This window comes from Panthera leo, chromosome C1 (genome assembly GCF_018350215.1).
Source record: "Panthera leo isolate Ple1 chromosome C1, P.leo_Ple1_pat1.1, whole genome shotgun sequence".
Classification (NCBI taxonomy): Eukaryota; Metazoa; Chordata; class Mammalia; order Carnivora; family Felidae; genus Panthera; species Panthera leo.
Genome location: NC_056686.1, coordinates 7206016 through 7220396, shown reverse-complemented (window position 1 = coordinate 7220396; position 14381 = coordinate 7206016). Strand labels below are relative to the sequence as shown.

General features: G+C 49.5%; 1 protein-coding gene across 3 annotated transcripts in view; it reads right to left on the bottom strand.

Annotated features, from left to right (window-relative positions):
- Positions 1–244: 244 nt before the first annotated feature.
- The window catches only part of UBE4B (ubiquitination factor E4B), a 120967-nt gene continuing 106830 nt past the window's right edge, over positions 245–14381 (bottom strand). For all 3 annotated transcript variants that reach the window (XM_042951387.1, XM_042951385.1, XM_042951386.1), the window contains 5 exons: positions 10334–10468; positions 7402–7593; positions 1384–1558; positions 722–868; positions 245–406 (listed from right to left, as the gene is read on the bottom strand). In XM_042951387.1, coding sequence (XP_042807321.1) covers positions 345–406; positions 722–868; positions 1384–1558; positions 7402–7593; positions 10334–10468 — 711 coding nt within the window. In that variant the 3' untranslated portion in view covers positions 245–344. The remainder of the gene's footprint in view (positions 407–721; positions 869–1383; positions 1559–7401; positions 7594–10333; positions 10469–14381) is intronic.

The window sequence follows — 14381 nt, the reverse complement described above, 5'->3', positions numbered from 1 at the left end:
ACGAAGGGGATGCTGTCCAGACCCATCTGCCATCAATCACTCAGAGACTTCTGTCGCAAAAGCCCCAAATGGTGACGTAAGAAGGACGAGTTTTATTACACAAGCAATCGTAAAGTGTGTCCCTCAAGCTTTTGACCATGTGTGTCACTTAAATATATGTACAGGACTCGGGCTCCTCTCCTCCTCCGTGACCTTGCAGATCTCCACCGTCTGGTCGCTCTGGGTGGGCTCTCGGGGTCTCCCGCCGCGCTGGGCCTCCAACATCTGAACAGCATATCCGCCACCGACGCTGCTTCTGCCTGGCTGGCCTTGGCCTCGAGCAGAGGGTGGGCACGGGGGACGGTTTAATGATCGCTGTTCTGTTTCTCTCTCATCCAGGCGTGGATCTGTTCTTTCAGTTCTGGCACTGGGAAAAGAAAAGGACAGGATTAATGCCCCAGGCGGGAGGGCTCCTCCCGGGAGCCGCTGCGTGCAGGTCTGTGTACGCGAAAGACCGGGCCCTTCGCTCCCTCACTGACACGAAGCCTGGGGAAGGCCCAGGCTCCGGCGGCGGAAAAAAGGGCAAAGGATGTTTTGTGTCTTTTCCATCGAGCGTCAGACGCCGTGTGGCTTCTGGATTTGACAGATCTCCCCTTCTGATTAATCTCGGACACACGACTCGGGCGCCACAGCTGGGCCCGGCGGCCTCGGGCACTGTGACTCTCGCCGCACCCTCCTCTACCTGGTTCCAGCATGCTCTCTGTCAGCATCTGTCGGTTGAACGGGTCTGTAGGGGAGTTGAGCAGGTGCCGCAGGATGATGGAGCGGTCCATGATGGTGCCGGAGGGCAGCCGCACCGGGTCGGTCATCAGGGTGTCCATCAGAGGGTCTACGGAGACAGAGCCAAGAGCAAACTCTACTCACAGAGCCGAAAACTGAAAATGAAAGCCAAACAAAGCCTGTCCTGCTTCGCATGGTCCTACTAGGCCCCCAAGTTTAGCTGGAAGTCAGCATAAGACAGAGGCACACCCGGCGCCCCTGGTGGAGGGGAGAGCACTCTCATCAGCTACGGCTGGGGGGCAAGAACAAGGGAGGAGGACCAGGGCCATACAGGAAGCTCCCGCAGCTGGGGATCTGCAGGAAATCCCCTCCTGCCAAGGCAAGGCTGATCCTGGAATCTTCCCGGCGGTTTCCTAGTTTGAAATCAAGACAAGGACTTTCTTTTCGCTTCTAATTGATAACAGAAGCTAAAAGTAGGCAAATGTAATTTCAGAGAGCGTGCCTCAAGGAGCAACTCTAGCGCACCATAAAAAAATGAAAAGCACAGAATGCGGTCTGTTTGTGTTACGCGTTTCGGGGTAACTCCAATCAAAGAATTCGGTAGGGAAAGAGCGGTCCGCTTGCCTCTGAACTCGTCTGGGGCGTCGCTGTAGTCGATTTCTGCGCGTGCGTTCTTGGCTACTATCTCCTCCACCTTCTCAGCTAGGAGTTTAAACTTCTCGATCGCTATCGTGGATTTGATCCCTGCCTTCCGCATCTTCGAGATCACTTCCTCAAACAGCTCTTTGCTGTAGGATCTCTGCAAGTGAGGAAAGACGACGGGAGACAAATACATTTTAAGCGGAAAAACACAAGCTGCAGAAAACGCCTAAAGTACGACCCATGTAGGAGCTTCTGGGGGGCTCGGTCGATGAAGCATCCGACTTCAGCTCGGGCCATGATCTCACGGCTCACGGGTTCGAGCCCCGTGTCAGGCTCTGGGCTGTCGGCTCAGAGCCTGCTTCGGATCCTCTGACCCCCTCCCCTCTGGGCCCCTCCCCGCCTCTGAAAACTAAACGTGAAAAAATAAAACAGCCCTGAAATGATAACACATATATAAATACTCTCACGTGGCTATGAACGCAGGAAGACTGGAATATACGTATCAAACTGTACAAGGTCATTACCTCTGAGGAGGGCTTCAGGAGTGAGGCAAATGAGGGGAATTTTTAAATAGTGGAATTATTTTACAGTAAACATTCATTTCTTTTAAAATGCAAATGTTAAAAAGAAATTGAAAATCGAGTCTGTTTGAGGCCTCGCAAGGCACTGGGCCCTGGCAGCAAATGGCGGCTCTTTCCGCCAAAGGCAGACATGGCGAGAACAGCCCGACCCGGTACCCAGTCGACAGGAGCCTTCTCCCGTTCGAGGTCAATCTCTCGGCTCAACGCTGAAGTGTCGGGTGCTCTGCTGACAGGAGCACGGGGGACGGTCTAGAGGACAAGTGCCCACCACAGCTGCAGTCGGACTCGAATTCTGGCTCCACTGTCTCCTCGAGCGCTGGGTGGTCTTAGGCACACCCCTCTGAGCCCCAGTTTCCTTGGGTGTAAAATGGGCGTGGTGACACCCACCTCACAGGTACCTAATTCATAGAAATCATTGCCATTTCAAAATACCACAGTATATCCCAATTTGCATTTCTGGCAAAAACACTGGCCACTTGTCAGTTCACGGACAGTGATCCAGACGGAGGAGGGGACCGATCGAGACTCCAAGGACGGCATCGTAAGCCGCTGAGCGGTCCTTCCCATCCAAGGACTCAGACGAATGTCTGCAGGATGAATTCGTCTCAGGGTCTGCATTCTCTTAGAGTGTGGGACTGAAATTCCTCCATCCTTCTTCTTTCCTCTGTAAACCTCAGTCTCTAAGAAAGTGCACGTGTCCATTTCCTGTCTTCACAGGCACCCATGCCCCCTGTTACTTTCAAGCACCTGAGGGGGAGACAGAGGGAAGGGCGAACGCTGGCCTCGACCTAGCGGAAATCCTGAAAGCCATCTTGCACAATCCTGAAAAGTTCGGAGGGCCTCCGGTATAGTTTTCTGAAACTAAATTACTGTACTGATCCAGCAGTTACCTTATCTGACATCGACTTATCGTGAACCGGAAGCCACTCTCCGTCTCTTTGGGAAGGGGCGCAGAGGAGAAGTGGCCAAAAGGTCATAGAATAAGAGGTTGGAAGGGCAAAATGAAAATGTTTTGCATGGGGGCTTGTTGCTGGTTGGGCACTGCTGCATCAGAGGCGGTTTCACCTTGAACTTCTCTTTGTAACAAGGAGCCACCTGGCCACCCTCGTGAAACATCACCCGTTCTGTTTCTTAAAAGATGACGACTTTTTAACAACTTATGCTTGCTTATAAGTCAACTTCTAAGGGCAACGTGGTGAGCATTATTAGAAATCAAAGGGAGTCCGCACCGAGGGGACGTGGCATTCAGCCTCTAGGAGCAACATCGTCGATGCCTGGAGCAAATGCATGTTACTAAGCCGTCGCTTTGAGTCTGATGTGGGTTGGGTGAGAGATGCAGTAAAGATGCTGCTCTTGACCTCAAGGATGTTCCAGAGTCGTTCTAAAATCAGATGTGATGACCTCAAGGATGTTCCAGAGTCATTCTAAACTCAGATGTGAAAATATTTACAAATCGTGTATCTGATAAGGGTCTTGTATCGAGAATATATAAAAAAAAAGCTCTTACTATTCAACAACAGAAACGTAATCCATTTAAAAAAAATGGAGAAGGACTTGGACAGACATTTCTCCAAAGAAGGTATACAAATGGCCAAGAAGCACATGGAAAGATGTTCAACGCTATTCGTCATTATGAAAATGTAAACCAGAACCACAGCGAAGTACCATTTCACTCCCACTAGAGTAACTATTTAAAAAAAAAAAAAAAAAAACCACGAAAAAATAACAAGCGTTGGTGAGAATGAAGAAATCGAAATTAGAACAGTTGTACGTGATCCGTTCGTACACCGTAGAACACAACGCGGCGTTTCCTCAAGAAGTTAAATGTAGTATCGCCATATGACTCAGCAATTCTGCTGCTAAGTATATACGCAAAAGAATTACAGACAGGTATTCTAGTGTTTCATCACAAACACTCCGAGCAGCCACATTTATAATAGCCAAAAGTTGGAAACAACTCAAATGTCCACCAATGGATGAATGGAGAAACAAATCGTGGAGTATTCACATAATGAGATCTCACTGGGCCACAAAAAGGAATGAGCCAGTAGGCCATGTACATGAATGAACCTCAAAAACATTATGCTAAATGAAAGAGGCCAGACACAAAAGGTAGTGTATTATCTTATTCCATTTACGTGAAATAGGCAGAATAGGCAAACAGGTAAATCCAAAATTACGTAAAATGAAGACAGAAAGCAGATTAATGGCTGTCGAGGGCTGGGGCAAAGGGGCGGGGATGGACAGCGACTGCGTAATGAATGTGGCATTTCTTTTTGACGGTGCTGTTTGGATAAAATGTCGGAACTAGAAAGAGGTGATGGCTTCATAACACTGTGAATGTACTAAATGCTACTGAACTGCACACTTTAAAATGGTTAATCTTGGGGCACCGGGTGGCTCAGCTGGTTGAGGGTCTGACTCTTGATTTCGGCTCTGGTCACGATCTCACGGTTCATAGAGATCAAACCACACGTCGGGCTCTGTGCTGACGGCGCAGAGCCTTCTTGGGATTCTCCCTCTCTTCTCTTTGCCTCTCCCCTGCTTGAGCTCTCTCTCTCAAAATAAATACATAAACATTAAAAAATAATAAAATGGTTAGCCTTATGTTATGTGAATTTCACCTCAATTAAAAAAAAAAAGGAAAGACTGGATGGGAGAAGTGTGACTTCAGATAGGCTCTTTATCTTTTTTTTTTTTTTTTTTAGTGGTTATTTAGTTTTAGAGAGAAAAAGAGAAAGAGAGAGAGAAAGCGGGGGAGAGGCAGAGAGAGCAGGAGAGAGAGAATCCCAAGCAGGCTCTGCGCTGACAGGGACCAATCTCACAAACCCTAAAATCATGACCTGAGTTGAAGTCAAGAGTCCGACGCTTAACTGATTGAACCACCCAGGCGCCCTGGACACGCGTGCTTAGCCCATTCTTGGTTGGCGGGGAGAGAAGCTCTTCCTTCCTCGCATGGCTGCCCTTTTCTTCATCCTTTGTCTTCCCGCACACACCAGACCAAACCAAGGCCGCTGCTCCCGAAGGAGAAAATCGTAATTCTTGCTCCTCTGGAGCTTTGTAGACTTCCACCCTTTCTTCCCCAGTCCTCAAACCCTCTTCCAAATGATCCTCAGGACTCTAATCAGCTTACAACCAATGTAAGAGGAAAATACCCAGCAATCAGAACAAATACCACACCGTAAAAGGAAGCCAAGAAATCCACTTAAAACACTATTCTCTACATTGGGACACTGGCACTCGTGTGCGTTTGCTTCCTGAGTCTGGAAGAACAGGGCTGTTTACACACTCAAGAGAACCCATGCACCACTGGGCAGAAACTGCCATCTGTGACGCAAGCCAGGTGCCACCACAGGCCACCACGACAATCCACAGGCCTTACCGGGTATTGTCCCCCACTTGGTTTTCACTGTCTCGCCGTGTTTATTCACGCTGCAAAGTTTGTGATGTTAACCACTTGTGATGTGGCAGCCACAGCGAGACCACACTTAATGACTCTCCCGAGTCACTTACAGTAAAAGCTCGAGAGTCTCTGGGGACTTTTCGCACCCTGACCTCTGGCGAGGCTAGAGAAGCCCAGCCGCAGCTGGCCTGCTCCCCAAGCAGACACCCCACTCTGGATGGGGGTACTTCCTCATTTCCCCTCTCTCCCTCCAGACTACCACTTCCCTTCCATATTCTAGAAATGTGGGGTATCACAGGCTGTAGGCTAGAAACACATCTTAGCAGCCCCCCCCAATAACGGCAAACTCTTAAGCCCCTCTGATACACTACTTTCTATGGAAAAACTGCTTCAGACGTGTGTTTTTTTTCCTTTGCAGGCACTTTGTCAAGACCAACTCTCTTGCTTATGTCCCAAAGTACCCACATACGTGAATTATATCTCAATAGAGCTGTTATTAAACAAACAAACAAACAAACAAACAAACAATCAGTACCTAGGGGTGCCTGGGTGGCTCGGTTGGTTAAGCGTACGACTCGATTTCAGCTCAGGTTGTGGGATCGGGCCCTGTGCTGGGCTCTGCACTGACAGTGTGGGGCCTGCTTGGGATTCTCTCTCTCCCTCTCCCCTGCACATGGGCACACATGCTCTCTCTCAAAATAAACATTAAAAAGAATAATACCCGCTATTTCCTTATTTTTCTATGATTCCTTTGGATGAGATATGGGTAAAGAACCTTCTAGAATCCCTACTGCTGGTTAACCTGAAACGTGAGTAATATTTGGAGAGAGTGTGTGAACGAAGATGGAGACACAGGTGAGTGTGGAATTTTGGGGCATTTTAAGCAGAAAGCTGAGGGGCTGGGAATATAGGCTCAGGGCCAGACTGACTGGGTCTGAATCCTGCCTCTATCCCACGGCACGGGCGCCACCGGGAGCAAGCCACTTCAACTCTCTGTGCCTCAGTTTCCTCATGTAAAAATGAGGAATCTAATAGAACCTACACCACAGGATTTTGTGAGGACCACATCAACAAAAATACGCCAAGTGGTTAAAACTTGGTATTCGGTTGATTAACAATCAGCTCTTATGACGCTGGTATGACGTGGGCCAGAAGAACATGGAGGGAGAGAAGTCAGAAGGGGGTGGGGCTGGACTACATCGGCAGCTGTGGAAATGCCAAGCGCCAAACGGCGTCCTCACAGGGGACACGAGGAATAAAGGAGAGAGAAGACCATGAAGATCACCCCACGAGGTCTGGAACCTGGAATCACAACGGCGGCAGTACTAAAGCGAAGGCCTGGGAAGCAGGCTTGGAGCCCTGGGAAAGCCGGGCCTCTGTGGGAAGGTAATGGGCCTGCTGCTCGTAGCAGGACGGGCTAAGAACTCCACTGGAGACGTATCTGGGAGCCACGTCAGCTCTTTTTCTTTTACACCCAATGAAAAAGAGCTGATCCATCTTCGTTTACGTCAGACAAGCTCCCCTGGCCGCGGTGGTGATTATTTCCATTTGCCAACTAAAAACTTCCCAAACCACAATTTAAAAATCGCCTTTCTGGGGCGCCTGGGTGGCTCAGTCGGTGAAGCGTCCGACTTCAGCTCAGGTCACGATCTCACGGTCCGTGAGTTCGAGCCCCGTGTCGGGCTCTGGGCTGATGGCTCAGAGCCTGGAGCCTGCTTCCGATTCTGTGTCTCCCTCTCTCTCTGCCCCTCCCCCGTTCATGCTCTGTCTCTCTCTGTCTCAAAAATAAATAAATGTTAAAAAAAAAATTAAAAATAAATAAATAAATAAATAAATAAATAAATAAATAAATAAAAATCGCCTTTCTGATTTCAAGTGGGGAAAATCCAGGGACAGGTGGGTACGTCACTGCACAGGGTCTGCCCAGAAGTCCACAGAGATGCCACCTCTGGTCACCCAGCTCAGCAGCCTGAACCCCGGCCTCCCCCGAAATGGCCTGCCCCCCCGGGCACCGACCTGGTCATCAGCAATGGCTTTGGCGAACCGGGCACAGTCCAGCTGCAGGTAAATATCTGTCAGTTGGTCCAACAGCTTCTTTGGTTCAAAGCCGTATTTCTCAGGGTTTTCTACTTTCAGGTCCCGGCACTTGGGGCCACAGAGTTGCTGAAGATTAAAGTTGAGCATTGCAGCCAGTCGGGGTCCCAGCTCCTAGGAAATCACAGGGTAATAGGACAATTCAAGCTGTTGAGACAAGCGAGAAGGACCAAAACTCCCATCTCAGCGGAGGAACAGGAATGGGCCGGATTAATCTGCAGAGAATCCCTTATATGTGCCGTGGATCGTAAGCTGAAGAAGAACGTTCCGCTCAAAATTGTCTTTACTCTCCATCTCTAACCCGATAATTCTAACACTTAATACCGTTGCAGGTTGATGGAATATCTACAAATATCAACGGAAGGGCGACCTTTGCTTTAAATTCATGCTTTCGGTGACAAAAAACAAGGATTACTCCAAATTCATTGAGAAGTAGGTAAGAGGGAAAATCACTCAGAATCCCATCATCATAACGTAAGTCAAAGAAATTTTTGGTATGTTCATTTAGCCGCCATTGTATGTGCATTCGTTTTCTTTCAAGATTTTACTTTTAAGTAACCTCTACACTCAACATGGGGCTCGAACTCATGACCCCACGATCAAGAGTCGCATGCTCCATTGACTGAGCCAGCCAGGCGCCCTGATGCATTATTTTTCTAAATTTCAAAAGCGTCTGACAGTTCTGACAGGGTGCACCGTTCTTATTATCAGAGGCCAAGAGAGGAGAAATGCAGAAGAAGCAGAAGATAAAGTTTATGTCTTAAATCATCTTAAATGTGGCAGGTGAGAGACAAAGCACACTTAAATGAAACAAGTAGCCAATATAAACAATATGCAAGAACCCACCCGATGTCCCAGTACTTAGTACAGTAGGGCACGTGTGCTTCAAGCAAACCTGCAGGAGGAATCCTGCCTCAGGTTAGACAGTATCAGGCCATAAAAAAAAAAAAAAGAAAAAAAAAGTCACAGAACAAGGTTTTCATTACATTTAATGATTGCACTTATACACATCCAACTGAAATTTGGCTTTTCGAGAACCTCCTTTGCGCAGTGAAGCGCTCCTGTATTTGACTGTTAGGAAACTGTGAAATACAGGAGTGATAAGGACAGGATATAGTTGGCAGGGTCTTATTTTTCCCCAAGCGGGAGAGGTCTGAGCTAGCCAGTGAAGAAGGCGAAACTGTGTGGCAAAGGAAAAGGATGCATCGAAGCAGGCACAGGCAAAGAGTGCGTGTGGAAGGCTACGGCCAAGGCACGCGGATAGCTCAGGTCAAGGAACGGCCTTGAGGGGCGCCCGGGTGGCTCAGTCGGTTGAGCGTCCGGCTCTTGATTTCGGGCTCAGGTCATGATCTCGCAGTTAGTGAGTTCGAGCCCCGTGCTGGGCTCTGTGCTGACACTGCGGACCCTGTTTGGGATTCTTTCTCTCTCCCCCTCTCTCTGCTCCTCCTCCACTTGGGCTCTCGCTCACGCTCGCTCTCTCTCTCTCAAAATAAATGAACAAAATTTTTTTAAAAAGTAGGCCTTGAAAAAAATTAATTTTAGTTGACGTGAAAACATTAGACTTTGCTTTCAATAAATTCCTTTAAAAATGAAGAACTCAGAACCAAAAAGAGGCTCTATGACAATTTAGTCTCAAATAATTTATTACAGTTCCCTAACAATCAAAGACTTGCTGATTTGGGGTCACTGAACTAAAATAAAACGTAGTTTAGTGCCGGGATTGGCAAACTGCTACCTGCGGGCCAAATCTGACCTGATGCTTGTTTTCATAAAGTTTTACCGAAACACAGCCACGCTTACTGGTTTCTATATTGTCTGTGGCCGCTTACGTGCTGCAACAGCACAGCTGAGTAGCTGGGACAGACCGTACGGCCCACGATGCCTAATAATTTACTCTGGCCTCCGTAGAAAAAGTTGAAAGGATTTCCATTTGCCAACCCCAGGGAAGCAAGGGTCTGAACTATCTTGTTTAAATTAGTCGTGGTGTCCGTGTGCTTTCAATAGTGAGCTCAGTTTTGTTTCACGTTCCACGGCTCTTTTATAAATAGATGTGAAATGGAAAATGCGAGCGGGGGGAGACTCCTTGCTGAGATGCACACAGGCCAGGGTGTGGCGATACTGTTGAACGAAGCGGTGAAAGTGGAAATTGGAGGAAATGAGTAACCAAGTTACATTCCATTGTCAGCCTGTCCATATTGCCAGGTAATTAACCACCGGCTCCCGGCCCCTTCTTGGCCTTCCTCACGACCCTTATCCCGGCCACACCACAAAGCTTCTGTGCCGTGCGGCAGCTCCAACACCAAGCAGCGATCTTCGGTCATGTGGCTCAGTTTCCATTTCAAAAACAGGACTCCGATCTTATTAATAATATCAAGGCCAAATGTTTTGACTACCTTTGATCTGTCATAAGCCGTAATTATGGCTCTCGTTACCCTTTGGCTTCTTGAGTGTAGCAAAGCTACAGCTAGGAGAACCGAAGATCTTACCCAGTATCAGTGATTTCTACTTGATAGACTCTAATTTCCAACTGACGTGACTTTCTATGTCTCCTATAGATACAACACAGGAATCGATAATGATAAAAATATGTCACAGCCTCAACATTAGTGATCCCGTGTGCTCTGTAAGCAGAAAGCGAATTGAGTTATCTTGGAAAAGACTGTTTGTAGCCTTCCGTCTATCCTCAGAGTGCTTTATCCCCTGGCATAACTGCGAACAAAACCAGTATCAAAATTTCACTTAGTGGCCGTGAGCTGCAACGTCCAGGATCTCCACAACCACCTTTAGTAACAGGTGCCGGAGCCTGACTGTGGAATTCGACACCCAAAACAAACACCCCGAAGTTTCCACTCACCGGTCTGAGGAATGGCTTCTGGACCTGCTTGGTGAGGATATGGAACATGTCCACGGTTTCTGTTGCCAGGGCGAGATAGGAGCGTGAAACGCGTTCGTCCTGAGCAAGCTGGGACTGACGGGCTTGCTGCTGATCCTATAGGAAACACGGAGCAGACGCCAAGCCAAGGTCAGTATTGGCCGTGAGCTCACTGGCACGCCGAGCGTGATGGAAAATACAGTCCGCTCCTAATGGGACAAGGGCGCAGCAAAGCCAACATGCCGAGGGAATGGGAACAACCCACGGCAGAGAATTTTCCAGATAAGGTACAGTTCATTCCTTTCAGCATCAGAACTCTCTAGGCCTCTGAGTACGGTGACCGTGGCCCATTATTTCACTTCCACGCGACTGGGTTTCCTCAACGATAAAAGAAGTCACGTTCATGTTCTGTGCGGGATGAAATAACTGATTCTTTCATCACACCCGATACACGTGGGTGCTAACGAAGGAGAGCTCGTTCCCCTTAATAACAACTGGCAGCCATCGTTATTGTGAGAACATAGATGTGTTCTGCTCCGACACCGCGGCCAATAGGTTTTGCCCCTACATGGAGCGCCTACAGATCGCTAAAAGGTTCTGAGTTTCGTCAGGCTGTCAGCCCCGACAACGGTCGGCATCCTTGCCTCCGGCACCGTCCTTGTCCTTCAACTCTGCCATGGGCTGGGGACCAAGATGAGAAGGTCTCTGAGTCATGGGGAAAGCAAGTGGGGCCCTGAAGGCTCTGGGATGGAGAAAAGCCACAGAAACATCAGGGAAGACCGAAATCCTTACATCACGGCTCAGAGGCTGATTTACTTTACGTGGAGGGGGAGGGGCAAGAGCCAGGACAGCTGAAGTCCCCCAACGAGTGCCCCTAGGGTAAATGCCCTGAGTGGGTGCCTGGGGGAGGTTCTGCAACGATGTTGGGTGGCCTGCCCGCTGCCCCTCGGTCAAGACTGCGCCTACGCAACATGCTGGAGCAGGAAGACACGAGAACAATGGAGTGAGAACGAGTGCAATGCGCGTCTGTGTGTCGCATGCACTCGTCCAGACCTGGTGTCCGGGCCCTCCTCCAGGCCAGGCCCACCTTTCGGCTCTGGTGATAAGACTATAGAACGTGACCAAGAGGCCCGCAAGCCTCACGGAGCCCAGACTGCAGGGCAGGGAAGAGATAAGCAGTATGCAAACATGCTCCCAGATACAAGGTAAGTCTGAGAGTGATGGAGACAAATAGAGCAGAATGAGAAGGAAAGCGGTCAGGGATGGCCTCTGAGAAGGTGACATTTAAGTGGGTATCTGAAGGAAGCGAGCCAGCAGAAATCTGGGGCAAGAAGATTGGGAGAGGGGGAGGGAAGAGGAAAAGGGCGGGGTCAGGGGCCCACTCTAATTCGGGTCTGGACTCTGAGTGAGAAGGGAAACCGGGAAGAGTTCTGAGTCAAGCGGCGATAACGAGCAAACAGGTTTAACAGCATCCCTCTGGTATGGACACGATAAAGGTGGCGAGAGACTGGTGAGAGGGACGACAGCAAGCCGGGAGAGAGACGGTCTAGAGGTAGGGGAAAGAGAGGAGGTCAGACATGGGTATAGCTCAAGATAGAGCCTTGGGCTCCTGGGTGGCTCAGTCGGTTGAGCGTCTAACTCTTGATTTCAACTCAGGTCATGATCCCATGGTCATGGGATCAAACCCCATGTTGGGCACTGCACTGAGCAGTGGCGCCTGCTTAAGAGTCTTTCTCTCTTTCTCTACCTCTGACCCGCCCCCCTGCTTGCCCCCCTGCTTGTGCGCTCTCTCTCTCTCTCAAATTAAAAAAAAAAAAAAAAAAAAAAAAAAAAAAGATACAGCCTTGAGGCACTTGCTGAGAGAGAAGAATCAAGGAGGACTCCAAAGTGTTGGGTCAGAGCAATCAACAGAATGTAGTTGTCCCTTGCGCCTGGGTGGCTCAGTTGGTTAAGCATCCAACTTTGGCTCAGGTCATGATCTTGCAGTTTGTGAGTTCGAGCCCCGCGTCGGGCTCTGTGCTGACAGCTCAGAGCCTGGAGCCTGCTTCACATTCTGTGTCTCCCTCTCTCTCTGCCTGGACCCCCCCCGCCCCCCACTCACACTCTGTATCTCTCTCTCTCAAAAATAAAGATTAAAAAAAAGTTAAAAAAAGAAAAAAAGAATGTAGCTGTCCCTCAATGAGGTTGGGCAGACCTGGAGAGGAGATGTGGCCCCCCCTCGTCAAGGGATACTATGAGACCACCGGGCAGAGGAGCAAGTCAACAGCTAGTGAAGCAGGTCTGGCGTCAGGAGAGATAGGAACTGAGGAGACGTGTTCCAGAATCTTTAGAATAACGACCATCAAAGCCGCTGGGAATAGATGATATCACCCAGCAGTGATTTCCAACTGGGGGATCAGGCCACGTGCGGGAGTGTTTCTGGCTGCCTGATAACTCGGGGCAGGAGGGTAATTCACTGGCATTAAATGGGCGCGAGCCAGAGATGCCAAATGTCCCACGACGTATGGTGCGGTCTTCCATAATAAAGAATTATTACCACACCGAAATTCCAACGAGCACCTGAGAAACACCAGCCTCGGCAGCGAGAGCGGAGAGAGGAGGGGAGGAGCCTGAGGGCTGAGCAGCGGAGTCCCCCAGCATCCGGAGGATGGCAAGATGGGAGCAGCAGGCAGGGAGGTGGGTGGCAGGAAGGGACTTCAAAATCAAACAGACGTATTTCTGAAATAGCACTTGACTGGAACTATTTATGCCGCTTTCTCATCCACGGACACGGCAAAATCAATAGGAACTGTTATCTCCTAAGCAAACGCTATTGAGCACCGACCGTGAATGAGACCATGTGCCACAGACCCGTATCCCAACACCTACGACAGAAGCTGGTCTAAGACAAGCATCACGAGCGACACCGAGTGGGCGCTACAGAAGTATAGAGCAAGGGGAGGGTTTGGGGCGGCTCTGGCTGGGGTAGTCCAACCATGAGGGAATACCTGCACAAGGCCTTGTGTAAAGAATGGGTAGGATTTTCACACATAAGAACGGCAAGCAGAGAATTCTGGACAGAAAGAATGACTTGAGGCAAATGACACAAGGAGAGCTACACATCCTGAGCACCAGTGCTGAGCTGGGTTCGCGACATCCACCATCCCTCCTCCTAGTTTTTCCGCAAAGCAGAGATCATCTCTGCTTCAGGGACAAGGAAACGGATTCAGGAACTCCGAACGCGTGGTGGCATCAGTCCTCAAACCTAGGTGCCCTCGGCTCCAAAGCTGCACCTCTTTCGGCTAGGCCTCATCCGTTTGCCCAGGATGTTCTGCAAGGGCCCGGGGACCGGTCCAGATTGGAGCCAACAGACTGGAATGGGAGAAAAGCTTGGAAGGACTTCCGAGAGCTACTGTGGGGAGGCGTGAAACATCAGGTCTGGGCCGACTCCCGCCCGGGGGAGATGGGGAGGCGCAGGAGGGAAGCTTTGGAGGCACCACAGGAAAAACAGTTTAAAGCGTGTTTAGAAACGAATGCGAGGGTAGACGGTAGGTGAGACTCCGGCGGATGCCAGGGCAGTGCCGAGGAAAAAGAAGACAACCACCACGTTATCTCAAGAATACAAAGAGAGGGGGTCCAGCAGTGTGGCGGCCTGGACTCGGGCATCCAGCATTCACAGGCCCCGCAAAGCCCCCGGAAGGCTTTGGTCTGTAGCGTAAGCCCGCTGGCTAAGCTACAGCAAGTCGTAAAATTCTCACCACAGCTGCAGGAACACTTGAAATAAAAACATTTCCTAAGTGTGCCTTCATATGTGCTTATGTATCTTAAGATACTTTTTGACTGTGCGGCATTAAGCTCGACAGTATTTTCGCGCTGAGAATGCTACTGCAAGTAAAGAAACAACAGTCCTCCCTCCTCTCCCAGGAGAACTCCTTTGGGGAAGCAGTTCTGATTCTGAGCCCGGGAACAGAAGGAACCAAGATACCAAGTCCCCAGTAGTTGTCAAGAGCGAAGTAACTGATCGGGGAACCGTCTAAATGGCTGCAACAAG